This window comes from Archocentrus centrarchus, unplaced genomic scaffold (assembly GCF_007364275.1).
Source record: "Archocentrus centrarchus isolate MPI-CPG fArcCen1 unplaced genomic scaffold, fArcCen1 scaffold_24_ctg1, whole genome shotgun sequence".
Lineage (NCBI taxonomy): Eukaryota > Metazoa > Chordata > Actinopteri > Cichliformes > Cichlidae > Archocentrus > Archocentrus centrarchus.
This window is the reverse complement of record NW_022060254.1, coordinates 1,118,398-1,145,209: the sequence shown is the minus strand read 5'-3', so window position 1 is coordinate 1,145,209 and position 26,812 is coordinate 1,118,398. Positions and strand designations below refer to the sequence as shown.

Genomic DNA, 26,812 nt, shown 5'->3' with positions numbered 1-26,812 from the left:
ATCTCAAAATTTCCCATTAATTCAAATTTTTGAGTTAGCTCTGCGAATCACGAAGCTCAGTGAAAGGGTTAGTTTCCTTGTTACCTGGAAGCAGGTGACGCCAATGCATGCGTCCATAGTTCTAGATTACATGTCTTTGGTAATTTAAGAAAGGCCGTATGCAAATATCAGTGTGTTTGAATATTTGGAGGCAGGGCCGCACTGTGGTAAAAAGATTTGCTTTTTTAATTGTTCTGTCGCTTCAGACTTTCTCTCTGAATCACTATTTTACAACTTTACTGTATTTACAGCTGAAATCCCAACAAATCTTTAACTTAGGTGCAACGGAAGCTCGAGACAAAAAGAAGGTGACAGCTCTGCAGATCAAGTATTTAGTCATTTGTGCACACAGCTTTGTTTTTTCCTTTTGTTGACACTATGCCTGAAATGACCTTTTTTTGGTTTTGCTTTTTTAAAAAACAGACCAGTTAGTGGTGTAATGGTACTGGCTGATGGTGAGACCAGTCCATGGTAAATTACTGGCATAGAAAGTTTTAAAGCGGTGTTTCTGAATTAAAATAACCACACAACACCACCCTTCCTCCTCTGCCCCCTTCTCTCTGACACCATGCTCTGTGGACAGATGCTACATGCACTTTGGGCCATGGCATTTCAGGAGAGGCAGGCCATGATGACATCTACCCGCCTCCTCCTGCCACTACACAGCCTACCGCCTCCTCTCCAGCCAACCTGCCCACAGCGCCTGGTGCAGGCACATCTTAAAACTCTCCTGTCAGGCGGTGATGTGTGGAGGTGACTAATGGAGGGGGTGTCGTTCTGGGGGAGGCGGCACTTGGTGAAAGGTTAATTAATTGATTGACTGATCAGGCAGTGGAGGTGAGAGGCAAGGTGCAGCAGGTAGGCAGGCCTGAGTCTTTCAACTGTTGCCACTTACTAACCTTTAGGTCCCTGTGCACTATGCCATTTATGTGACAATGATTTACACTTTCTAGAATCTGCTGTATGCAGTGACTGCGGAGGAGAGAGAAACCAGGCCAGAAGCAGAAAGGAGAGGAAGAGGGAGAACAGGTAAATGTCAGAAAACAAAAGGACTAAGAACAGGCAGACAGAATGCACCAGCACCTGAAATAACACGTGACTGACAAAGGAAAAACCTAAAAGGAACAGTTCAATCTTCAGGGAAATATGAAATATAGTTTTCTAGTGTGAGATGATATCAATATCATGTTTCTGTTAAGTACAAAACTTGAGTCTGGATATGATAAGCTTAGCTGAGCCTAAAGACTGGAAGCAGCAGGAAACGGCTAGAAAAATGTCAAGAATACACAGAGAGATGAAGAATGCACTCAAAGACAAACAGACACAGACCAGGGGAGAGAGTACAACCTAGAAACACAAAGGACAAAATACTAACAAAAGAAAGACCGAGGGCATCTTGTTCACTGACCTTTTGATAAATACGGCGTTGCATGATAGAAATATATTGGCAAAACAATACAGGTTGATCAAAAGTGTAAATACACTCATCATGAACATGAATATCATAGTATTGTTGGGCTTTTAAGGATTTCTTTGAACAGTAATCCTTATTTTGGATTTTCTGCACACAGGGTCACAGAACTGTGACGTGTGTCGGGCTGAAGTGCAGGATGCCACGCACAGTTGCTGAACACAGGTTTTTGTTGCTGTACAGGCACAAGGGAACCACACACAGCTCATGTCCTGCAATGCACGTGTCGTTTCTGTCGTTTGCCTTTTGAAACAAGCCTGCATTCATGCAAGTCGGGAATACTGAATCAGTGGTTCCCAAAGTGTGGGCCGAAGGAATTACTCACAAGTTTGCATAATTACATATTTATATAAATGTATTTATTTATATAAAAAGTGTTTTCTGGTTTTTAAGTGGGCCGCAGCACTGTTGACTTTGGGAACCAGTGTACTAGATAACTAACTTGTTGCAGAGGCACCAGTCTTTTCAGGTAACTCAGGTAACATCATAGACAGTATAAATGATGGACATTGGTTTGTAAACTCCCACTACTCACCCCTCGCTTCCACATGTGAGGCTGTGAAACAGCTTGCTCATTAGCTAAAAACTTGTGGTTTGACATGTCGTTAGCCAATGACCACATCCCGGATAATGTCCTCCTGACTCTTAGAATGACCATAATTTTAAAAATAGGACTTAATGTTCTCTTCTGTATGACCCCAAACTAGCGACTGGGCCAATAAAGTCTCCAGGAAAGCATTTATTGATGACATAGTGGGGGACCAGCAGACCTATATAAAACCAGAAATCTGCTTGCAAACAGGGGGTTGCCCCCTGGATCCCATTAAAACAAATTATGGCACTTCCATGTTGGCTAGACCCAGACGCTAATCCCAACTTTTATACCCTCTATGACTCCATGAAACCTGGCTGCCAAGAAGCAGTTTGCACACCTCTGCTTAAAAAAAAATTGATCTTTTCTAATCTAACAACCAATCACAGCATGAGCTGGTGGTGGTAGTTGTGTTTTTTGACAGACTCTGGTTAGGCGTTTCCCCCTGCTTCCAGTCTTTGTGACAAGTTGACCAACTAACCCCCTACTTTATACGCTGACATGAAGCCCAGCTGTTCAACTTATTTACCAGAAAACCCAAAGGACACATGCACTTTCACATGTCACCTTTCAAACTAGTTCTACAAACACCAAATCCACAGCAAACTAGAATCCAGAATCCAAAAAAAAACCCCAAAAATCTTTAAAAGTATTAAAAATTAAATCCTAAATGTATCTCTAACAAGAATATTTTGGCATCAATTTTTACAATAATTGGAGAGGATTATATGTGAAAGCAATAGCAGGGTTCTTTTTTGAGCAGATTTTTAATTAACAGGAGGGAAGCTGAAACTAAGAAACGTAGGTCTGTGATTCAGGGACAAAGACAAAAAAGAAAATACAAAGAACAAGAAAGGCAGAAAGAGATCTGGGCACAAAGAAATACACAAGGCAGAGAAACAGGAAACAGTTGCTCCGCTCTGCTGTACTCACTGCATGATAAGCCAGTATTTTGAAAGCATTCACTTTAAATCTGTTGCCAATTTAATTTGTGTATTTGTTTTTTTTTTCAGTACTGTAGGTGCATGAATATGCCTTCACTGCCAAAGGAGACTAACTCACATCACACTTATAAAGTCAATTTGGAAAAATTGATATGCACACATCATCTAATCCATGCACCCCGACAGTGCTAACACTCACCTGGCATCGGCTTCACTGTAGTACTCCCTGGCAACAATGTCCTCGAACAGCTCACCACCGGTAACTCTAGAAAGACACAAAATTCAAGAAAACAGAGTGAAATGCAAAACCCAGTCCTGCCACTGAAAAAGCTCGGGTGCAGTGATTTCACCGAGAACCTCAGACCAAATAAATGAGGTGATGAAAAAATACTTTATGGTTATAAAAGCAATGTTAGTGTGATTAGTTTGTGACGCTCAAATTCTAAAGCGTAGCACAGTTTGGACAATCTGTTGTAGATTTATGGCTCATAACAGTAGCAGGAAGACCAACTGTCTTTACTTGAGCGGGTGACTACCCCACAGTAATGAGTGGGAACATTTCATGACTGCAGAAGTACTAATACACATGAACGCTGTTGCAGGAACAGGGCCTGAACAGTGTACTACTATATTACATTTGGACTGTTGACCTCAACCTTTCAATCAAAACATGACAAATGATATTCAAAATTCAAAAATCCTCTATCAGTTAAGAAGATCCATCCATCCAGCCATCCATTCTTTCCGCTTATCCAGGGCCGGGTCGCGGGGGCAGGAGCCTAAGCAAAGAAGCCCAGGCTTCCCTCTCCCCAGCCACCTCCTCCAGCTCATCCGGAGGGACCCCAAGGCGTTCCCAGGCCAGCCGAGAGATATAATCCCTCCAGCGTGTCCTGGGTCTACCACGGGGCCTCTTCCCGGTGGGACATGCCCGGAACACCTCACCTAAGAGGCGGCCAGGAGGCATCCTAATCAGATGCCCGAGCCACCTCAACTGGCTCCTTTCGATGTGGAGGAGCAGCGGCTCTACTCTGAGCCCCTCCGGATGGCCGCACTCCTCACCTTATCTCTAAGGGAGAGGCCAGCCACCCTTCGAAGGAAACTCATTTCTGGCTTGTATTCGCGATCTTATTCTTTCGGTCACTACCCAAAGCTCGTGGCCATAGGTGAGCGTAGGAACGTAGATCGACCAGTAAATCGAGAGCTTCGCTTTTACACTAAGCTCTCTCTTCACCACGACAGACCGGTGCAGCGTCCACATCACTGCAGAGGCAGCCCCGATCCGTCTGTCAATCTCCCCTCCCTTCTCCCATCACTCATGAACAAGACCCCGAGATACTTGAACTCCTCCACATGGGGTAAGAACTCGTTCCTGAGCCGGAGAGAGCACTCCACCTTTTTCCGGCTGAGGACCATGGCCTCAGACTTAGAGGTGCTGATTCTCATACCGGCCGCTTCACACTCGGCTGCGAACCGTTCCACTGAGCTGGAGGCCCCCCCGATGAAGCCAACAGAACCGCATCATCTGCAAAAAGCAGAGATAGACTCTGAGGCCACCGAGGAAGAAGCCTTCCCACCTGGCTACGCCTAGAAATTCTGTCCATAAAAATTATGAACAGAATCGTGACAAAGGGCAGCCCTGACGGAGTCCAACACCCACAGGAAACGAATCGACTTATTACCGGCTATACGGACCAAGCTCTCACTGCGGTTGTACAAAGACTGAATGGCCCGCAACAACGGGCCAGACACCTCATACTCCCGCGGACCTCCCAAAGGACACCCCAGGGACGCGGTCGAATGCCTTCTCCAAGTCCACAAAGCACATGTAGACTGGTTGGGCAAACTCCCACGCACACTCGAATATCCTTGAGAGGATAAAGAGCTGGTCCAGCGTTCCGCGACCAGGACAAAACCGCATTGTTCCTCCTGGATCCGAGGTTCGACTAACGGACGGACCCTCCTTTCCAGCACCCTGGCATAGACCTTACCGGGGAGGCTGAGGAGTGTGATCCCCCGAAAGTTGGAGCACACCCTCCGGTCTCCCTTCTTAAAGATGGGGACCACCACCCCGGTCTGCCAATCCATTGGCACTGCCCCAGATCTCCACGCGATGTTGCAGAGGTGTCAACCAAGACAGCCCTATAACATCCAGAGCCTTCAGGAACTCAGGGCGAATCTCGTCCACCCAGGGGCCCTGCCACCAAGGAGTTTTAACTACCTCAGTGACCTCACCCCCAGTGATGGTCAAGTCTTCTCCCTCGTCCCCAGACTCTGCTTCCACTACAGAAGGCATGTCAGTGGGATTCAGGAGGTCCTCAAGTATTCCTTCCACCGCCGACCCCCAGTTGAAGTCCCACCCCACCCGCACTATAAGCCTTGTGAGTGGAGCACTGCTTTCCCCTCCTGAGTCGCCTGAGTTTGCCAGAATCGCTTCGATGCCATCCGAAAGTCTTTTTCCATAGCCTCACCGAACTCCTCCCACACCCGAGTTTTTGCTTCGGCCACTACCCGAGCTGCATTCTGCTTGGCCTGTCGATACCTGTCAGCTGCCTCCGAGTCCACAAGGTAACCAAGCCCGATAGGACTCTCTTCAGCTTGATGGCTCCCTTCACCTCCGGTGACCACCATCTGGTTCGGGGTTACCACCACGACAGGCACCAGCCACCTTGCAGCCACAGCTCTGAGCAGCAGCCTCAACAATGGAGGTGCGGAACATGGTCCATTCGGACTCAATGTCCTCAGCCTCCCTCGGAATGCTGTCGAAGTTCTGCCGGAGGTGGGAGTTGAAGATCTCCCGGACTGGGGCTTCTGCCAGGTGTTCCCAGCACACCCTCACAATACGTTTAGGTGTGCCAGGTCTGTCCAGCATCTTCCCCCGCCACCTGATCCAACTCACCACCAGGTGGTGATCAGTTGACAGCTCAGCTCCTCTCTTCACCCGAGTGTCCAGAACATACGCCGCAGATCTGATGATACGATTACAAAATCGATCATCGACCTGCGACCTAGGGTGTCCTGGTGCCATGTGCACTTATGGACATCCTTATGTTCGAACATGGTGTTCGTTATGGACAAACTGTGGTTTGCACAGAAGTCCAATAACAAAACACCATTCGGGTTCAGATGGGGCAGGCCGTTCCTCCCAATCACGCGCCTCCAGGTCTCACTGTCATTGCCCACGTGAGCGTTGAAGTCTCCCAGCAAGACTATGGAGTCCCCAGATGGAGCACCCTCCAGCACCCCACCCAGCGACTCCAAAAAGGGTGGGTACTCTGAACTGTCAGTCAGCGCATAAGCACAAACAACAGTCAGGACCCATTCCCCAGCTCGAAGGCGCAGGGAAACTACCCTCCTGTCCACCGATGTAAACTCCGACGTACAGGCAGCAAGCCGGGGGGATACAAGAATACCCACCCCAGCTCGCCGCCTCTCACCGAGGGCAACTCCAGACTGGAACAGAGTCCAGCCCTTCTCCAGGAGACTGGTCCAGAGCCCAGGCCATGCGTTGAGATGAGCCCAACTATATCTAGCTGGTATCTCTCAACCTCACGCACTAGCTCAGGCTCCTTCCCCACAGAGAGGTGACATTCCATGTCCCAATAGCCAGTTTCGATAGCCGGGGATCGGTCCGCCAGGGCCTCCGCCCTCGGCCACCGCCCACACTGCACCCGACCCCTACACGTTAAGAAGATATAAAACTAAATACTAAATACTTTGATTGACCCTAAAATCCAAAATGCTTTGCAAAGTTCAAAAAAGGGTTCCCAGACATTTCAAAAAAGTGTTTTTGTTTGCCTTAAATGTATTTTTTTTTCTAGTGGAAGGCTCAAAATCATGTGTTACACTGAGGAAATAATATTTGGTCTATGAGGGGTTTTTTCTCAAAACAATGCCATTATCTTTTTGGCATTTAAAACAAGGTTGATGTTTGTTCTTTTTTTAATTATTTCTGTGCTTCTGGAGAAAAAAAACAAAAACAAAGACATTCACTGGAACATCTTTGCACATTACCTCCTCGTGTGTCACTCTGCCCACTTTCCAACATGTTTTAATCTTCCTGCCAAACACAGTGAGTTCCTTTCCCCTCTGTGCATTTGGCACATATGCCTCATGTGATCTTATTATAAGTACGTAATGTGAGAGGATCTTCATTTGTTTGCATGAACCAATAACAGTGTGCTACTCTGAGGTGTGAATCTATGCATTCACTGTCTGTGTATATCCTCTGCTCAGATTTTAGTTTCTAAATCTTCTTTCTATGCATTTAGCTTCTAATGTGAACTCTCTCGCTCAGATACTCCATGGATGCGTGTTGTCTTTAAATCCTAAACATGGTTTGGATGAAATCAGGAGACTGATGCCTTCACTGTAAGTTATACTGGCAAGAATAACAGATGATAAAAATGTGTAAAAATAAATTCCAAATACCTTATTTCCTTTTAATAATTCCAAACCACCAAGAGCAAACCCCCAGAAACCAGACATGACCTAAGCAATCTGAAAACCTTGGGAAAACCCTGATTTCAGCACATGCTGCCAGATGCTACACAAACATTATTTATTCAGCTGGAAGGAATTTCCCTGTATTTCCATGATTCAAGTCCAGAGAGCTTTTCCAAGTCACAGATCGAATGGAGAAGCAGTAATAATTGAACACTATAAATCACACTGCGATTGAGCCTTTGGAAGTTCATACAGAGCAGATTCTAAGCCAAGCAAAGTAGCTGGCCAGTACAGCACATTTTTATGTTAACCCCTGTTAACATGAACAGACTGTCTGCTAACACTAACCTGACACAATACAAGTGACGTGAACAAGTGGGATACTTTATATACTTTTAGAACTCCTTAAAATCTGAAAACGAGTTTTCAGTCTTCGTTTATGCAGATATGCAGAAAACTTTACAACTGCCACAATCTTTCAAGCAGCACTGTGAGCCGAGTGAATGCAAACCAGGCATGGAGCTCATTTAATATTGTTTTTCCACATAGCAGGAGGAAAAGAGGAAGGGAAACAAAAGAATCCAGAATGAGTAGTAGGAACTATGCCTTATAAGCTGGCATTGAATGAAGGGGCAGTGATAACTGAGCACTATAAATCACACTGCAGTGGCTTGCTTGATGTCCATGTGTGAAATTCGTTTAGTTGCCCTTAGAAGTGCTGAAAGACTTGCTGGTGGGACGCTCTCTAAAACATGGAGAATTATGTGAAACATATTTGGAAACAGAATCTTTTCCATGGCCTGTGGAAAACATTGCCACTGAGTCTGCAGGGGTTTCCATATTAACTTCACATGATGCTGGCGTTTGGCAGATTTTCTATTAAGGAAAAAGGGGAGATGCTTTTAAACAGGAAGGGGACACGTCTCTACTCTTCTTTTTACTGTCTTTTGTCACATTAAATGGAACGTTTAAAATAAATTTGATACCAGTTCCTTCCTGGCTGCTTGATATGAATGCAAACAACAGCTGACGACTCACAGCAGAGAAGATAAATCTGGGAGGGCAGGAGGACGGGAATTACTGAGAAGGCTGTTAGGCTCGCAACAAAGAAAGGATACTGACTCCTCGTCATAAAATTGTACAACAGACTACAGAAAAAGTGGCTGTTGAATTTAACAAAGAGGCCCAAAGAAGTTAAAGGACATTTCCACAGTTTTAACTCTGGGCTCTACAATTTAGTTAAAACCAAACCAAACAGAAACCTCCTTACTTACATCACATTGGCCTTAAACGCAATCCTGCATCAAGCTTTCCCCCTCCCCCAACTTCCTGCAGTTGTCTGGTTACAAATTCCCATACAGGATGAAAACAACAACACTGGATTTGACTTCCTTTAATTTACCTGTAGTACCTCCGTTGTTGCAGAATTAAAGCTGACTGCCTGTACTTTAATTGCGTCTTGATTGTTTCATTTCAGCACCAGCGTGGTGGCATCCAGAGCTCAAGTTGTGAAAATGGCATCACTGTCCAAAAATATCGAGAACGCACTGCAAGCTGCAAAACAGACGGTTTTTTTTTTGGGAAGACCTAGCTTAATGCAGCAAGACAATACCAAACCACATTACAACAGCATTGCTGCCAGTGTTAATTTTGACAGCACATTTTGATTTAGTTTTAGTCATAGTCTTTGACGAAAATGTAATTTAGTTTTAGTCATAATTTAGTCATCTGAATAGTTTTAGTTTTAGTGTAGTTTTAGCCGACGAATTATCGTAAGAACATAGTCGACTAAATCTAGTCGATTTAGTCGACTAAAATATAAAGGGTGTAAAATGTAAATGCTTTTTCTTCAGTTCCCTTGAATTAGTCATTATACACACTTACACAAAAGTAAATTTTTTTAAAAGGTATGCAATATCATTAATAATATTAACATTAGTGTTTCACCTGCTTCCCCCACACCTGATCATTAACCCCACCTTACTGAGATAACACGAGCGTTTTACAGCAGGACACGCTCTGAAAGGTACAGGGCAGTGTTCAGGACTAAGATTAGGAAAGGCTAATCCACCGCGGTGTGGAGATTTTCTCTAAACCCAAACGCTAAACTGGGAAAAACCCTTTACCCTGCATGACATTAAAATGCTGACCTTTGCATGGAGATCTGAGTGACTGGTTTGCAGATGTCGTTTAAGATTTGTCGTGTTTTTACCCGGGATAGTCGCCCCACATGGTTTACACAAATCGTTTTGCTTGTTATAACATCAAAGGACAAATGTGTCCATACATCGGCTGCTGACATTGTTTACATAGCTTAGTTCTATCAGAAGGAATGACAAATCGCAGGCGAGTTTGGTCTTCCCGGGTTTACAGCATTTTCCTAACTTGTCGCGCCCTTGTCTGATTGGATTTCGTCCCCGCTAAGTATTTTCATCTTGTTTTCATTCGTTGACGAAAATGTCAGTTAATTTCGTTATCGTTTTTATCATTTTAGGTAGTTTTTATTTAGTTATCGTCTCGTTATCGTCGTGAAAAAAAAGGGTCGTCGATGAAAACTATGACGAAAATATTTCAACGAAATTAACACTGATTGCTGCAAACTGCTGAGCAGCTGAAATCCTGTATCCATGAGAATGCAAAAACATCTGGAAACACTGCAGTACAGTGAAGGTGCAGTACAGTCATTATGGCCCTGCTACCAAACTCAAAAACAAATTTATCATTAAAAAATGACCTTATATTAGGAAACAACAATAACAGCTCTCTATTTCAACATTTACTCTGTGCTGTTTTTCACTCTGTTTAAATAAATGTGTAGTTTTAATGATTTACCCGTCACTGTGTTCTGTTTTTAGATTCTATACATTGGCCCTCTTTTCTGGAAATTACACAAATCTGACACCAAACCAATTTTACACCCACTCTGAGTGCCACAATCTAAACCCCAGCTCATGCCCATGATGACTATATGTGATCTTCTGACCACCACTATAAATAATCTTTGGCCAGGAACAGGACAATAAAAAACAGAAACCATATGAGGATGAGACTGACCTGTGTCTTCAAAACTAAAACTATTATTTCAAAAGTGACCAAGAATATCAACTCGACATCTCGCTGATAATATTGTAAAATGTGCTCAAGCCTGACAGGTGTGGACAGGCCTTAAAACATGCTCAGTTGCTGAGCAACAAGAAAGGAATGCTTTCCTTTTGAGTGAGCATATTATGCAAAACCCACATTAACAATGTTTTTAAATGGAATTATGCATGGAAAATAAAGGACCAGATGACCCCCTTGTGTCTTAGATTTCTCCATAAATGACAAATATATGTCTGAACCATCATCTTCTTTCAGTTGCTCCCTTTAGAGGTTGCCACAGCAGGTTGTTGGCTTTCATCTCACTTCACCTCTCATAACCTCTTCTGCCACACCAACCCTGCGCACGCCTCCTTCACATTCATCCCTCTTTTCCTCCTACCTGGCGCACCATATTGAACATCTTTATCCAATATATCCACTGTCCCTTCTCTCTACATGGCCTAACATTTTACTGACTTTTTCTCCAAAAAAAAAAAGATGTATTTGAATGAGCCAACCATTTTTAGTAGTGATTTTAAAACTGAATAAACAAACCCTCAGCTGATGATTAAATACCAGGCAGCGGACTAACCCACTTTATCTTTAACCCATCCAGTCTACTGAGTGGGATATTAGGGAAAACTTGCTAAAAATTCTTATATCATTATCAGTTTGTAATAAACATAACTCCGACAGAGTCAACAGATGGCTTTTGAAACAGACATTTTCAACCTGCCATCTGTGTGAGCAAACAGCACATCTCATTTACAAGGCCCCCATGTTGTGTATACGATACAGCAAAGCTCATTTGTATTTATCTCAGTGTGTGCAGGAATGATGCAGCCTGATGCAGTGTGTATAAGTTGTGTGTCAACAGAGTGTGTAATGACTGAGTATTCTGCATTGCTACGGCAGATGGATTAAGCTGAGGCAACATGCCACATTTTATTCTCCCAAGATGCCTCAGTGAAGGTACAGCTGACTGACAGCTTTGAGGTTTCTACCTCTCCAGTGAGGTGTGAGTGTGCTCTGCGTGTGTCGAATCACGTTTTTCACTGCGTGCGTCTGAAAGGTGCACTAACGGCGTGTGTTAGCTGCAAAATCCAGCACTTACAAGTCAAAGACCAGATAGTGGAATCCTTCCTCTGATATGCTGTCGTGGAGCCGCACTGTGAGAGGAAGGGGACAGAAGAAAATGAATTAATTAAAGTTATTCATTGTTGTTCTATGCACCATGTGACCACAGTGACCACAAACTGAGCAGTGAACACCAGTGAACTGAGCTGCGGTTAGAGTTCTGGGTGAGAACACTGCTGGTGGATTTAGGGGAAAGCATTTGTTATAGTTTTAACAGGTTACAGTAACTAATGCATGGGTGAAAGGTCGAGTCATCACCTTCTATCAATTGTATTCAAAGAGAAATTTTAGCTCCTCAAAGCACCTCAAAATAATCTAAACAGTCCACAGCAAAGCTGTATCAGAATGACTGTTAGCCACACACACTGCAAACACTCTGACAATATGCGTGCAATGTTATGCATGGTGCAAAGTCTCCATTTCAAACTGCTGTTACTGCTTGTCAGTTGCAACAGTTATTCCAGACACAAACATATTTACAAAGACCAACATTAGCTGAAGTAGACTGCAGCCACAGCTCACTTCTCTGTGGTACTGAATTTAACGTTGACAGCTGCGGGATTTCTTTGGTTTTGGTGCTGCCTACCAAAGTTCTGCCATCTTAACATCCACAGTGTCTCTAAGGTCTTGTCATCACTGTGAGGTCAGTTTTAGGCCATCGTGCCCGATTAGAGACCAAACACTGCACAAAGTTACCAGACAGGAATAAACCGCGTTTGTTCAGCAACAGTTCCACCACGCAGTAACCTTTAAACCACACTGACAGTTTGAAATTCAAGTTATTCTGAGTCAGATTAATAAACATCATCTTTAGAGAGTGGATCATCTGCCTCCATCTCATCCTACCCTCAAAATCCTCTTTTGTCACTCTGCATGGTTGGTGCGACAAAACCAACAAGCTGAATCGTCTGAATCTTCTCTGTGGACTTCTGCTTTTCCTCCTGCCTGGCATCTCCATATTCAGCACCCTTTGCCCAGTATATTCCCCTCCAATGCACATGTCTGAACCATCTCAGCCTCGCCTCTCTAACTTTGTCCTGAAAACCAATCAACTTGAGCTTCCCTCTGATACACTCATTTCTAACACGGTCCCTCCTGGTCGCTGCCAACGAAAATCCTCAGAGCATCTTCAGCTCTGCAGCCTCCAGCTTGATCTCCTGTCCTTTTGTCAGAAAAGCATACATCATAGTGGATCTCATTACTGTCTTGTAAACCTTGTCTTTCATTCTTGCTGTTATCCTTCTGTCACAATCACCTGACACTCAGCTCCACCCCCTCCATCCTGGCCCGCGCTCTCTTCTTCGCCTCTTTGTGGTCCCATACATTATTTCATATTCAGTCTTGCCATTTTGTGCATGCAAAATTTAACAGAATGTGTGGAGTTTGCATGCTCTCCCCATATCAGTGTGTGTGCTCGCTCCCTCACTTTATCCCACAGTCCAAAGACATGAAGTTAGTGGGTTTAGGTTAATTGGTGATTTGAAATTGTCTCTCTGTGTTAGCCATGCGACAGATTGGCGACCTGTTCAGGGTGTACCCTGCCTCTTGCCCTATGGCAGCTGGGATAGAAAATAAATGGATGTTACGTTAACAATCTTGCTAAATGAATCAGGAGTGAGAATTTCATGAACTGCAAGTAGTGTTCATGAAGGTTATGCTGTAATAATGGAAAAGTGCCCATAAAATGAGAAATGTGACCTTGAGCACAGTTTGGGTGAAGCCACATTAGATGATCACTATGTGCAAGTTTCACTAAAAACCTCACCAGTACTCTACTAGTAGTGATTCCTGTGAACTGTGAATGGAGGTAGGGAGTATTCTGTAGCATTATAACATATCACTGTGTTTAGCACTCATCATAAGATAATTATGATGTCCCGATAAGCTCCAAACTAAGCACACACAGTGAAGTTTTATAGTCTCACAGTGACGTTGGTAGTCAATCATACACTACTGTACACAATCCTACTAGTATGTCTCTGAATTTTAATTGGTAGACAATGCCACAACCTGCAGCAGGCCTTCAGAATGAGCACAGGTGTGCCGGAGTAAGGCTGTCTCTTTCACCCCATTAACCAAATGATGGAAGCAGCACTAAAGTAAAAACTGCAGTTTCACTGAGCTAATTATAGGCACCATGTGAAGTACCAAAGACAGACAAAGTGAGACTACCAACAGCACTCTGACAGAGAATGGGGGTATCTACTGTAGCATTCGATCAAGGCCCATAGAAGTTAGTGCTGAAAAGACTGTCTGGCAACAGGCTCATTTCTTTCTTACAGAGGCAACTTAGATGGACCGCACAAAGCCAAGTTGTATACAAATGGATACACATTATCAGGCTTCACCCACAGGTTGAGAGTATTTATTTGCTCATCTCTGAGCCAAATCAGTTTTACTGTGGAAATTTAAAAACATTGAAACTGAACCAAATTGGATTTTAAAGGGATTGTAGAGAATTTAGATTTACTGAGTGGACTCATTGTTGGAGTCTAACCATCAATGAGGCTTCAACAGATAAAATGAAACCTTTCAAGAATTCAGTCTGATTCTGTCTTCACAATATAAAGACTGATTTGAGTTTGGCATAAAAAAAAAAATCAGGCTAGCAAACCTGACTCCATAGTTAAGAGACAGATTTTACTGTGACAGCTTGTGAATGAGAAATAATAAGCCTCTGAAAAAAGCTCAGTCTAAGATGAGCACTCAAAAAAGGTTAGACAGATATCCAATGTATGAGTTGATGGATGAAAAGACTAAGGAAAAAAGGGAAAGCTCTCCCTGTGGGGCTCCTTTGGCATTTCCATCAGCGCATCTCATGACTGACATCAGAGAGATCTACCACTACAATGACCTTAAAGGAAGAGGGCTTTCCAGAGATGGATGCTGTGTGACTGAAATACTAATGAGACTGGCGCTCCCCTCTTTCAGACAGCCTGTATCTGGCAGGGGGCATGCTGGTCATGTTAAAAGGTGAATAATGAAATCATCCAGAGAAGGATTCAGAGTTGGAATCAGGAAATCACTGCTTGCTTTTTTACATACTCAGACATGACTGCAATGCCAGTATCACTGGTCGCATGCATACTGGCATAGTTTGTAAATAATGACATTTACAGGAAGAGGAAAACCTGCAGTTGCGCTCAGAAGTTTACATACACTTACCATGGGAACGAATCACATGGTACTTTATTTGAAGTGTTCTTTTTCCAGATTGGAATAACTGTAGAGCATACATCTTTTGTATGCTCCCCGTGTGTCGAGCCCCTTAGACAGTGAATATTTAGATATGAATTGGTATTTATTCCAATTCATCAGTACATTTAGTATCCATTTGCACAATTTAAAAATCATACTCAACCCTAAGATTTGGGGCCAAATGTATCATTTTATTCATACGAGCCTCCAGTATACATTCAATGATATACTGTATTTTTATAACATATATTGCTTTCAAATGTCAGTATCAGTCTCAAAATTCTCTCTAACATTTACTCTGTCCCTAACGGCCATAACAAGCAATCCTCTGTGCGAGACTAAATTCATGCAGTTTTAAGGCATTCTTATATTAGTTGTCAACTAACCACCAAGTATGCATGCCTCTGCTAAAAATAAAATTAGCATGTTACACCAATAAAGCCCTGGTTCAGTTCTGCCAGTAGGCATGGAAACCCAAACCTCTTTCAGGCTAAACCCTCCAATTTCATGTGCTGGTTAGTCAAGCTCAGAAAACCTGACAATAGACCAGGAAACCAAATAACCCACTATCATCCACTCATTTGTCACCCCTCCCCCCTTTCTTATTTTCACTAGAAAAAAAGAACTAAAAGAACCAAGGGACTGAAGTGACTTTCAGTGTGGCAAAGTCATTATAGAGGTGATAATTGCAGTTGTTCTGTCTTTGTGGCTCCGGAGGAAACAAAAAATACTGGCGGCCGCCGGTGCTACCCCTCAGCCTCCTGGCAGTAAATGTTTAGGTGGCACAAATCCCCTGGAAGTACAAGTCCTAGAACACATAATTACAAGGCTCAGTCGCTCATAATGAGGTGCACATGAGCCTTTGTGACTTTATTCACCATACCAATTCAAAAGCAATGGCTAAGTAAGAACCAGGAATAAGAAATGCTAAATCATAATAAATCTATGGTGGGAATTTGGACATGCTAGCTGAGATCGCTCGAGTTATAGTGTGTTATAGTGTGAAATCTTGACCTCTGACATTTACCTTTAGGTCAAGGTTGCCAAGATTTGAGAGTTGCTGAGATTTTTAGTAGATGCATCTATGGTGTGGATTTGAACATCCTAGGCCACATTGTTCGAGTTATGGAACAGACGCCAAGGCTGTGACAATACCGTGACTTTTTCTTTGAAACAGCTGAGCTAAAAGGGTACACTGTGGTCTGTGTACCTGTGTTAAGCTCTGGAGACATTCATCTGTTCATGCACTCTCACTCTGAGGATTCTTTTTCCATTTGGAGACAAATGGAACGAGCAAAGGAAGCCAGTATAGTCAGGGTTAGGCATGTAACATCTGTTAAGATTAAGGTATATCTCTTGTGAATTATTTTAAGCAAATGAAGCTATTTCTGTTGTGAAATCTTCTAACACTCTCCATCAGACCTGCTTGCTGGATGGTCATGTCTTCCAATATCCCCTGGGAATCAGTGTTGTCATATGCACATGCTCTAAACACTGTAAAAGGCAAATTTGTAATGTTCAGCTTTGGATTATATAAATAGAATTGTCACAATGTGACTTAGCAATATCCCCCAAAGTGGCAAGTGTGTGACCAGAATGTGCAAAAGTATGTGCCTCTAAACATAGGCAGAGGAGTGCGAATATACCCCAGCTCCCTTACAGATACAAATAATGTGAACGTAGTGTGGACTATAAATATAAATCTAAGATTTCAAAGACGTTCCATATGTGTGCAAAATCATCCTAAGGCTAAACCTGACACGTTTTAAAACACATGAATTGCTCGTTGAATATGTTATGCAGGACAGAAAGGGGAAAAATAGAATAGTTACCAATGTTGGGATGCTTGAGCAGGCGGCAGATCCTGGCCTCTCGCTCCAACTTCTGGTGGTCTGAAAAAACAAAACAGTAAGAGATGACACCTCTGTCAGCTTAGCCTTCCTGAAACTGTTCAAACCAGGCTATGGAGTTTATTACTGAGTACTGCAGCCAAAGGGATGAAATCAAGAAGAAACTCTGGCACTTCTCCAGTATGACTGCTATTATAGGATGTTTTAGCTGTTGAAACTTATATAGTGAAGTTGTAAAGTATACATCAAAGGTTTTACTACACTAAGAGAGCAGCAAGACAAAGGGCAACAAGTTTGTTTATCTGATCATTTTCCACTAATAAAAGATATTGAAATTGCCCATCAACCGAAGAGGTAGAGGTATGTATCTGTAATGTATCATCTGGGAGAAACAAGTGGAAAAGACAAAGAAACATGACATTAAAAGCCAAATTGATTAAATCCGTGGCATTTATTGCAGCAAATAAACAGATGTTCCTGCTGTCAGCACCATAAAACTAAAGCAAGCTGTAAAAGCAGCAATACCATATTCATTTATTCCTATTAATATTCATTTCCACATGACATCTGAAAACATTTCTCTTCTTTAACTGCACTCTGCTTTATTACAGTGGCACTTTGCAGTCTTTTCCTTTAGGGTTGTCAATTACAGCAATAATATCAGGCATAGAAGTTTCTTTGTGAAACTGGAAATTGAAAACCTAGCGCCAACTCAGGATCTACTTATTCTTGATTTTGCCTGCAGTATTGTAAGGGGGCTGGTAGACAATCATTCATCCTCACATTCACACCTGTGACCAATTTAGAATTGGCAGTTTTCCTAACCCATGCATGTCTGACTGTGGGAGGAAGCTGGAATACCTGGAGGGAGCCCTTGAAAGCAGGAGAGAACATGTAAACTCCACACAGAAAGGCCCCAGTAGGCCAGTGGCTTTAACTCAAGGACCTTCTTGCTGTGAGGCAACAGCGCTAACCACCGCACCACTGCACTGCCCCATCATTTGTAACCATCAATAACAATAATTAGTAAGATTTGTTGTCATTATGATTGCCTCTTTATATTTCCCCTTCCTCTATTTATGTGTGCTTTTTGCCTATTTTCTTTTAACGTGTGTTTGTGCGTGTTATATACCTGGTCAGTCGATTGAAAAGTGAATCCCTTTACAAACCCCCCCCCCCCCCCCCCCCCCCCCCCCCCCCAAAAAAAAGCAATTAAACCACATTTACAATAATACTCAAACAGATATCTTTCATGGAAACAGTTTGTGTAAATAGGAAATTATTCACAAATGAATAATAATGATCAAAAAAATCAATTCTACACTATGCCAATAACACCAAAACAGAAGACAGTGAAATACTAAACTGTGAGCAGCTCAGACCGTTCCAAGGAGTCAGTGTTAAAATCGTCTCCAATTCAAGTGATCTGCCATCCAAATCAAGAGGCTTTAAGGATGCTGAATTAATGTAACCCAGGTTCCCCAGAAGAAAGCTGAACATTTAATAAAATGCACTTGTTAAATGCATATTTTAGTCATCACTGTGGATCAAAAGTGGGCTTGACACTGCCCCACTGAACAATCTTGTAGTGTATGTAGAATGATGCAAGGTGTAAGTTGGAATTTGTCATGCATTACAGTTAAGGAGGGGGTAAGTTGGAGGATTACAAAGTATAACCATTATTCTGAAGTAAAAGTGATCATTTATTACCACAACACTGTTCATGTCAGTGCAACAACAGGGGACCGGTTTGCTAATATGTACCCAAAATAACATGGAGGAAGGGCAAAATAATGGAAGATGGGCAAAGACTGAAAGGAAAGAGCAGGTAAAGTGGGAGAAATGATGTGAGTTTCTGTGTAAATGTGGAGGGGTGGTATGGAGTTCCTTTCCTGTGAGCTTTTCCTGTTTTAGATTAAAATGACTGCGGCTCTTGCATAAACAAAGGTCTTCCATCTTCAAAAACATCATCATTGTAAATTTAATCACTGTATACTCCATACTAATTCTACTCTAGAGTGCCAACAGACTACTATAGCTGCTGTTTAATATTTGGTTCTCCAGTGAACAGTGAGTGTAATCTCAACCAGCACCAATAGGAAAGCTTTCTGCTCTAATGTAACACATGTGAGGACACCATCTCCAATCACACCTCATTTTATAAGTTTTTAATCCTAATCAGACCAATAGACTGTGCCTTTGCAGGGACAGTATGGTGGTCATTAGGGGAATGTCCTTCTCTTTTTCTCTGTATCACCCGTTCTGTCCACTTTGTTGCATGCTGCTAATCTGTGACCTAACAGGATTTATAACACAAGTGGTGCACTGAGCATCACCGTCTCCAAACACACTTTATTTCACGTCTTTTCCTTAACTGATTGCCTACTACACTATGTGCAGTCTAACTTACATGGTTTTCCCAGTACAGGTAATGAGATTTGAATGTGGGTGGATTTGCAGGTTTGCGGGAGTTAAGTATCTCACCTCCATGACATATTTAAAAACCCTAGCAGCCGTCTGTGCCACCCCTCAGCCTCCTGGCAATCCAGTGTTTAGGTAGCACAAATCCCCTGGAAGCACAAGTTCTAAAATACATAATTACCAGGTCTCAGTGGATCTTAATTACTTCAATAATGCAGTGAAGAGGACGCCCGGGTGGCTCAGTGGTGGAGCAGGCTCTCACATATATATGCTACATTGTGGTGCGGGTGGTGCGGGTTCGAGTCCCAGCCTGTCGCCATCTTGCCCGCATGTCTTCCCCTGTATCTTTCCCCCCCATTTCCTGTCTCCCTCCACCGTCAATGAAAGCCGCTGTGGCCAAAAATGCAAAAAAAAGAATGCACTGAAGACTCATCCAGGAGGTCATAAAAGAACCCAGAACGACATCCAAAGAACTGCTGGCCTCACTAGCCTCAGTTTTCATGATTCAACAATAAGAAAAAGACTGGTTAAAAATGAGCCAAGGCAACACTGCTGACCAAAAAGAACACAAAGGCTCATCTCACATTTGCCAAAAAAAAAAAAAAAAAATCTTGATCATCCCCAAGAATTTTTACGAAACTATTCTGTGGACTGACGAGGCAAAAGTTGAACATTTTGGAAGGTTTGCATCCAGTTAGATCTGGGGTAAAACAAACACAGCATTTCATAAAAAAGAACATCATTCTAACAGTCAACATCTTGGTGGTAGTGTGATGGTATACAGCTGCTTTGCTGCTTCAGGACCTGATGACCTGCTGGTCCACTATGTGATGAATCAACCCATTTTCTGAGAATTAATGAATTATGAGAAGATGGGTTTCATCGTTACGTAATTTTTAAAATGACAGTCAAAATGACCCCCTGGGCAGTGGCTAGTGTTTAACACTATAAAAAAATAAATTAAAAATTAAAAAGCATTAATCATTTTAACATTAATATTTTTAATGTTAATATTTTTATTTACAGGTCTACAGTATAATTGCATTTGGGGATCGACTTGAACAGATTTGCATGTCTTAATATTTAGAGTTTTCTCGTACTGTATATTGCACCAGCACATTTTCCAGTTAGCAGTATGTTCTGATTGGTCAGCAGGCAAAACAAGGCAACGCTGATAACGTACCATAACCACTGTAAGTGTGAGTCTAAGCGTAGTCCTCCATGAGCTGCCAGGTGATAGGTCTGAAATTCAACCATACATATTTGAACCAGAATCCAAAAATGTCATGTGGTCATCTCCTGAACTTATGAAGTTATGAAGGATCAAAAGTGCTGTAACAATAATTGCAAAGCTCCAAATTCTGGAGGCCTGTAACTCTGACAATTTTCATAATATGAACATAAAAAATTTGCAAGGCATCATTTTATAGGCTAAAGTTACCAGGCCATGGTGTGATCCACTGGAGCTGGCCCATTTAGAAAACCCAGATGAGCCTCTGAACATCGTCATCAGGCGGCAGAAACGAGGGCAGTAGCTATTTTCAATGCAGCCAGCAGTGAAATGAGCCATCTCCAACCCAAAGCAACGCATCTGGTCACAGACACACCCACCCACCCCCACACATTAGTGTCTCACTCTTACTCGAAGCAAACAAATGATCAGGCCCTACATCACAACAATATCACTCCCTCTATAGACTTGAATGTGGTACCGATGAGCTTTGACTGCAGAAAAAAGGTTTGGTGTCCGCAAAACCTTCTATTTGCACATATAATTTACTAAAGTAAGCAGCAGCAAATGTATTGCAAATTGTGCTAAATGCAACTTAAAGCTGTTTGCTTGGTGCCAGAACTTTAGCTGTAACCTGAAGCTCTACACTTAATCCTCGCCCCCAAAATTTAGACCTGAGCCCTATATATTTGTGTCCCTCAATAACACTAATATTAATACTAATAATTATTATTGTAGGCTCTTTACCTTACAATGTAAAGCACCTTGAGGCGACTGTTGTGATTTGGCACTATATAAATAAAACTGAATTGACCTGAACTAATAATAATAATAATTTTTAAAAAAAAACAACGTTTTTTTTTGTTTCGTTATTGAAACAAACTGGTGGCATCTTAAACTAATGCACTGAGTAGATCACCCAAAGAACTTTCCATTTCCATCAGCATATTATTGTGACTGCAGTCTCAGCCTAATTTGCTCCAGTTAACAAATCAGGCCCAAAAGGTCTTTATTCACTGCTTTTGTATTTTGATTTTTACAAATAAGAACAACTACAACAATAAGAGTACCACTGCAAAGACCGCTGACTGGACAAAGCACATGAGGTTCCTAGAACCTGTGTTTAAAGTAAATGTAAAATGTAATCTCTTCCCAACCTTCTTTGATTACTATGTTCTCACCTGCTAATATCATAATTTCTATTTGGCTGCCCCAGTAAGATCTTGGGATGTGTCTATTTGTAAGTCTTCTTAAAAAACTGTGTTGTGTGTATGTGCAGAGGTTTTGCCATTTGTCTTATAGCTGCCTAATGTGTTTAATGTATGTTTTGTGGAAATGGGAGTTATAACAATGTGCACACAAAGTTTATATGAAGTACTCAAATGACGTAAATAATAATGCACCAGCTGACCAGCCATGGATCAGAACTGGCCAATTTCCAACATGCCGTTCAGCCTCATGTATGACCGCTTGCCATCTGGTGCATTCCAGGCACGTGCAACATGCACACATCAGTGCATGTGACCGGAAGTTATCCCTACATATTTACTTATGTGCACACTAAAAGACATATCCAATCAAAAATGACTCCAAGAGTCCTCAGTGTCGCCAGCATGATCGCATCTACAGTAAGTATCTGGTTAGATATAGGAATGTTCCCAGCAACTAATTTCTTACCACAGTGGAAGAATTATATCTTTAAACTTAACCACAGCATTTTCAGAAAGGCAGCTACTGTAATGAAATGTATTCCCCACTGCTGTGTAATCCATTATTGTAAATTTAAATGTTATTAAAAATGATCAGACAAAAGGCAGTTTTCAGGGAATACTGTTAGTGTTAAGTTTCTATGCCACATGTCAGAACAAGATGCAGAGTGTGATTAAAGTCGTGGGTGGGCTCATTTACATTTGAGGTGAGGGCAAGCCATTTGAGACTAATAATAGAAAGTGCAGTGTTAAGGCTGTCATTTCCAGCATCTACATGGATGTTAAAATCACCCACTATAATTATTTTATATGAACTGAGCAGTAAATCAGATTAAAAATGTGAGAAATCAGAAATTCTGAGGAAAGGCCAAGTGGATGAATGATAAAATAACAAAGAGGTTTTTCAGTTTTCCAAGTAGGGTGGACAAAGCTATGAGTCAGGCTTTCAAATGAATTAAAACTCTGTCTGGGGCTCTGGTTGATTGATAATAGACTGAAAAATTGCAGACACTCCTCCTCCTCAGCCTGTCCTTTGAGGATTCTGACAGTATGACTGACTGTGCATGCTGATTCATTTGATCTATACCTTCTGTAACCCGGTTTCTGTAAGGTTTCTATGTTGATCAATTATTAAATCATTTACCAACAGAAGAGAGACCTAATGTTTAATAGTCCACATTTAACTGATTAACCTTTTGGTGCAATTGATGATGTTATATTTTTTTCTTTGTGAATTTTTATACTTGATTTATTTTTTACTGATTTTTGGTTTGTTTTTTGGTGGTCTGGGAGCAGACGCATTCATTTTGGGAATGGGGTTTTGGGGGATGGCAGAAGGAAGGAAGCTGCAGCAAGACTGCAAACTCTGCTTCCTGGTCCCAACTCTGGATAGTCATGTATGGGAGCATTTGGGAGAAATTACGGTGAGGAGTGAAAAAGAAAAAGATCAATTCCCCTTTTCTCTGGTGAAAAACATACTGGAAAATGATGGAAGTACCTGACATTTGTTTTGTTATATAAATCCATTGCAACTACTTTTTCTGGTAAGGTAATATCTGTCAGGTAAAGATGGGCAACTCATTCTGACTTAATTATTTGTAACACTTTCCAGTAGCAGAGCATTTATTTTCAGTTGTTTGACAGAACATCCTGTAACATCCTGTAATTTTGTATTTTGCAGTGAAGAAAAGTTGCTTTCTGCTTGTTTATGCTATCAGTTATAGTTCTTAAAAAGAAAATGGGAATGAATGAAAATCAGAAAGACACACTTAAAAAAAAAAAAATCCAGAAATTGCCAAGAAAATTGCAATAGTTGTATCTAGTTAATGATAAACATGGCATCATTTTTCTGTTTTTGCAGGTGGTGCAGGTCTTTTTTCAGTCTAACACTTCTTTGTTAATATAGGTGAGTCATAGTTTAGTCTGTTTTTCCCCAATGGAAAAAAAAAAACTCTACGGTTGAATTCTCTGCATCAAAGTAGAGAGAAAATCATAAAAATATCTGCTATAAAATAATCTGCAGTCACCCAACTACCCCCTGATCTATAAGTTTTCATTCAACCGGAGCTCATCTCGTTCAGCTCCACCACCTCAGTCTGGGTTTCCCCAGGCCAAATCCTACTGTACACACACACACACACACACACACACACACACACACACACACACACACACACACACACAGAGCCCAGATGCAGCCCAGCTCTCCCGTTCACTTTGATGCACAGAGGATATTGCAGCCACACAGAGATCACACAACAAAGTCCAAACCACACAGTAAGGCTCTGATGAGAGCTGATCCCACCATCACGATAACACTGGAATTTGTACAAGGGAAAGCTAATAAAATATGTATATTCTTTCAAACTGTTAGAAAGAAATGTGACCTAAAGTCCCTTAAAATCCGGCTGTCAAGGGAAAAAAGAAGGTGTTATATTATACTATTACTATTATATGCAAAGACTGTAAGGAGGAAATGAAACATAATACAACTAAACTGAGGCTGAAAATCACTCATGCCTGAAAACCATGGCACATGAACAAATGCACACACACACACACACACACACACAGACAGATGCTGCAAGAACTGGAGCTGTATACAAGTGCAGACCCTTGGCTGACCTCCTCTTCATTAGGTACAGTTACATCAATAAGTATTTTCACAATTGCATTTTCACCTCTGTACAGCACCACAGTGGATTTTAAATCAAATAAGTGCAGCTTTAATTCAAGGGGTTTAACAGAACTATTACATTAACTGTTTAGGAATCACATCCATCTTTATGCAGTGCCTCACCTTCAGAGGCTCTAATGCAGCAGCAACAACTGAAGGAAGGAAGAAAAGTTCAGTGAGCTCAAATGGCTAGACTGTATAGACAACTGAGTAAATATGATGCTGTAACCTTATGTTTTTGCCAGACTCTTGTAGTTTTAATGTATTTTTGTTTTGTTTTGTTTTTTGGGTTTTTTTTTGGTTTTTTTTTGGGGGGGGGGGGGGGGGGGGGGTGGAATTAAGGAACTTTGCCTTGAGATATAAACTAGCATCAACATGCTGTGAATATATTAGATGTACACATTTACCAAAAACATGTTGGGAGGCTGACCCGATATCCTCCTAACTTTAGCTTTAAAATTTGAAAAACTGATAGATGAAATAGAAACGTATGGATAGTATATTTAAACCAGAAACCCTACACTTTACAGACAATGAATCACGCTTCTCCTTCTAGCAATCTGATGGATGAGTGTGGGTTTGGCGGCTGCCAGGAGAACGTCACTCAAGTTCATATGTGTGTTAAGGGAAACGAGCCAATACTTATGGCAATATAGTGAACTGACATAACATTGTACTTACCTATGTGATGCAGGTAAATTATATTCATGCCAACTTTTATGGTATTGTTTGTTTTTCTTTTATGTTTGGCATGTTTCTTTTTGCTTGTTTTTTGGCTAGATATGAATGCTGCTGCAGAACTGACTTCTTAGATAATATATGAAATTTTACCTTCCTACTATAAACATTTTCAGAGTTACTGGCCCTCAAATTACATAGGGTTGGGTCAAAATTTGGCTCATTTTTAAGTCCAAGACACAGTCTCGTGAAATGCTCAGGGTTTGTAAATGTTTAAAAATAAATAAATTGCTAAAAATAAATATCACGGTCATAGAATTCCAAGTTGTAATTGTGACTGCTATTTCAGTATAAATATATAATCAAAAGCACTGACACCTGAGTAAAGATAATGTTTTTGTGAGTAACAGAGTTAGAATTTCTGGAGAGACAGAGACAGTACAGAGGAGCCTTGTAGTTATTAGATATAAATTTGGACAAGTCAAACCCAATGACTTGCTAGGTGAGAAGTCAGGATAATTGGGATGGCTGTGGCTAAGGAGCTAGAGCAGGTCATCTACTAACTGAAAGGCTGGAGGCTCGATTCCTGGCTGCTCCAGTCTGCATGGCAAGATACTGAGCCCAAGCCGCTCTCCGATGCAACCGTCAGAGTATGAATGTGTGTTAGATAGAAAGCACTAAAAATTAGTCCATTTACTATTACACAAAACAACTCATTGTCACTGATGTTTCAAAAATAAATATCCCTCAGAGGCTATACTAATACTCAGAGGCTATACTAATACTCAGAGGCTATACTAATACTCAGAGCAGCATCAAGCAGAGGGAGGCCTTGTCAATGGACACAAAGAATACAGTAAGTGTCTGTTAAAAACCAAACCAATTTTACTTACTGTCTGCACAGACACACAGTAAGTAAAGCTTTCTGTCCATGCAGCTTTCACTGTACGGCACCAACGGCACACTTTGCACCAGGCCACTCACTCTGCGGTGGAAGGTGATACAACACATCAGCATGTGGGCAGGCAGGCGGCCTGGCAAACGGATACTGCTGTTGGCACACAGTGACGCACGATGCACGGCCCGCTATTACCAACAGCCAGACAGTCCATGAGCAGCTGGTGCAACATCCTTCCTAATCCTCCATTTGATGGTGTAGACTCCTGACACCCCTAACACACTTGTTTCTGCTTCAGTGAACTAAGCTGAGGAGATGTGTTTCTAAAGAAAAAGTACCTGAGAGTTTTGCAGTGACTGAAAGAACGATGACATGGGGAAAGAGATTCATCCTCGCAGGCATATTGGTCATGTCAGATAAGGAAGTACTCTCATGGCATTTGGTTTCTGTTCAGCAGCTAATAGGTCGAGGGCCCTTTTTTCACTCTCAAACTGGGCTTTAATGCTAATAGCCAGATTGCAGTTACAGCGTGTGTGCTGATGGCTTAGGCTGTTCATGTGATGGAGTTGATGTAGTGTAAACAGGAAGAGGGCAGACCCAGCTGTTAGACAGTGAGGGAGGAGGGGGAGGCTGGACCGACCAGCTGGGTTTCGCTGCCGAGCCCCCCCCCCCCCCCCCCCCCCCCCCCCCACACACACACACACACACACACACACACAAACCACCAATGAACTACACAGTGAGAGGGGCTCTTTTTATTTGTCATTTTTAATATTTATTCCCCAACAATGTCTACTACACTAAATCTTGGATTTTCACAGTGGATCTGAACACAGATCTTAATTTTCAGATTCCCCCTCCATTCTTCTCCTGTGGTCAGTAATTTCTCTTGGCTCATTTTGACTATGTTTACTTGGCATTTTCTATGTTGTTAATGCTTTAAA

General features: G+C 42.0%; 1 protein-coding gene across 15 annotated transcripts in view; it reads right to left on the bottom strand.

Annotated features, from left to right (window-relative positions):
- Positions 1–26,812, bottom strand: part of camk2d1 (calcium/calmodulin-dependent protein kinase (CaM kinase) II delta 1) — a 101,486-nt gene that overhangs the window by 39,999 nt on the left and 34,675 nt on the right. For 9 of the 15 annotated variants that reach the window (XM_030723275.1, XM_030723278.1, XM_030723277.1 and 6 more), the window contains 3 exons: positions 16,738–16,797; positions 11,685–11,739; positions 3,246–3,311 (listed from right to left, as the gene is read on the bottom strand). In XM_030723275.1, coding sequence (XP_030579135.1) covers positions 3,246–3,311; positions 11,685–11,739; positions 16,738–16,797 — 181 coding nt within the window. Of the gene's footprint in view, positions 1–938; positions 1,012–3,245; positions 3,312–11,684; positions 11,740–16,737; positions 16,798–26,812 lie in introns of all 15 variants that reach the window. The other 6 variants (XM_030723286.1, XM_030723285.1, XM_030723288.1 and 3 more) reach the window with 1 other exon arrangement.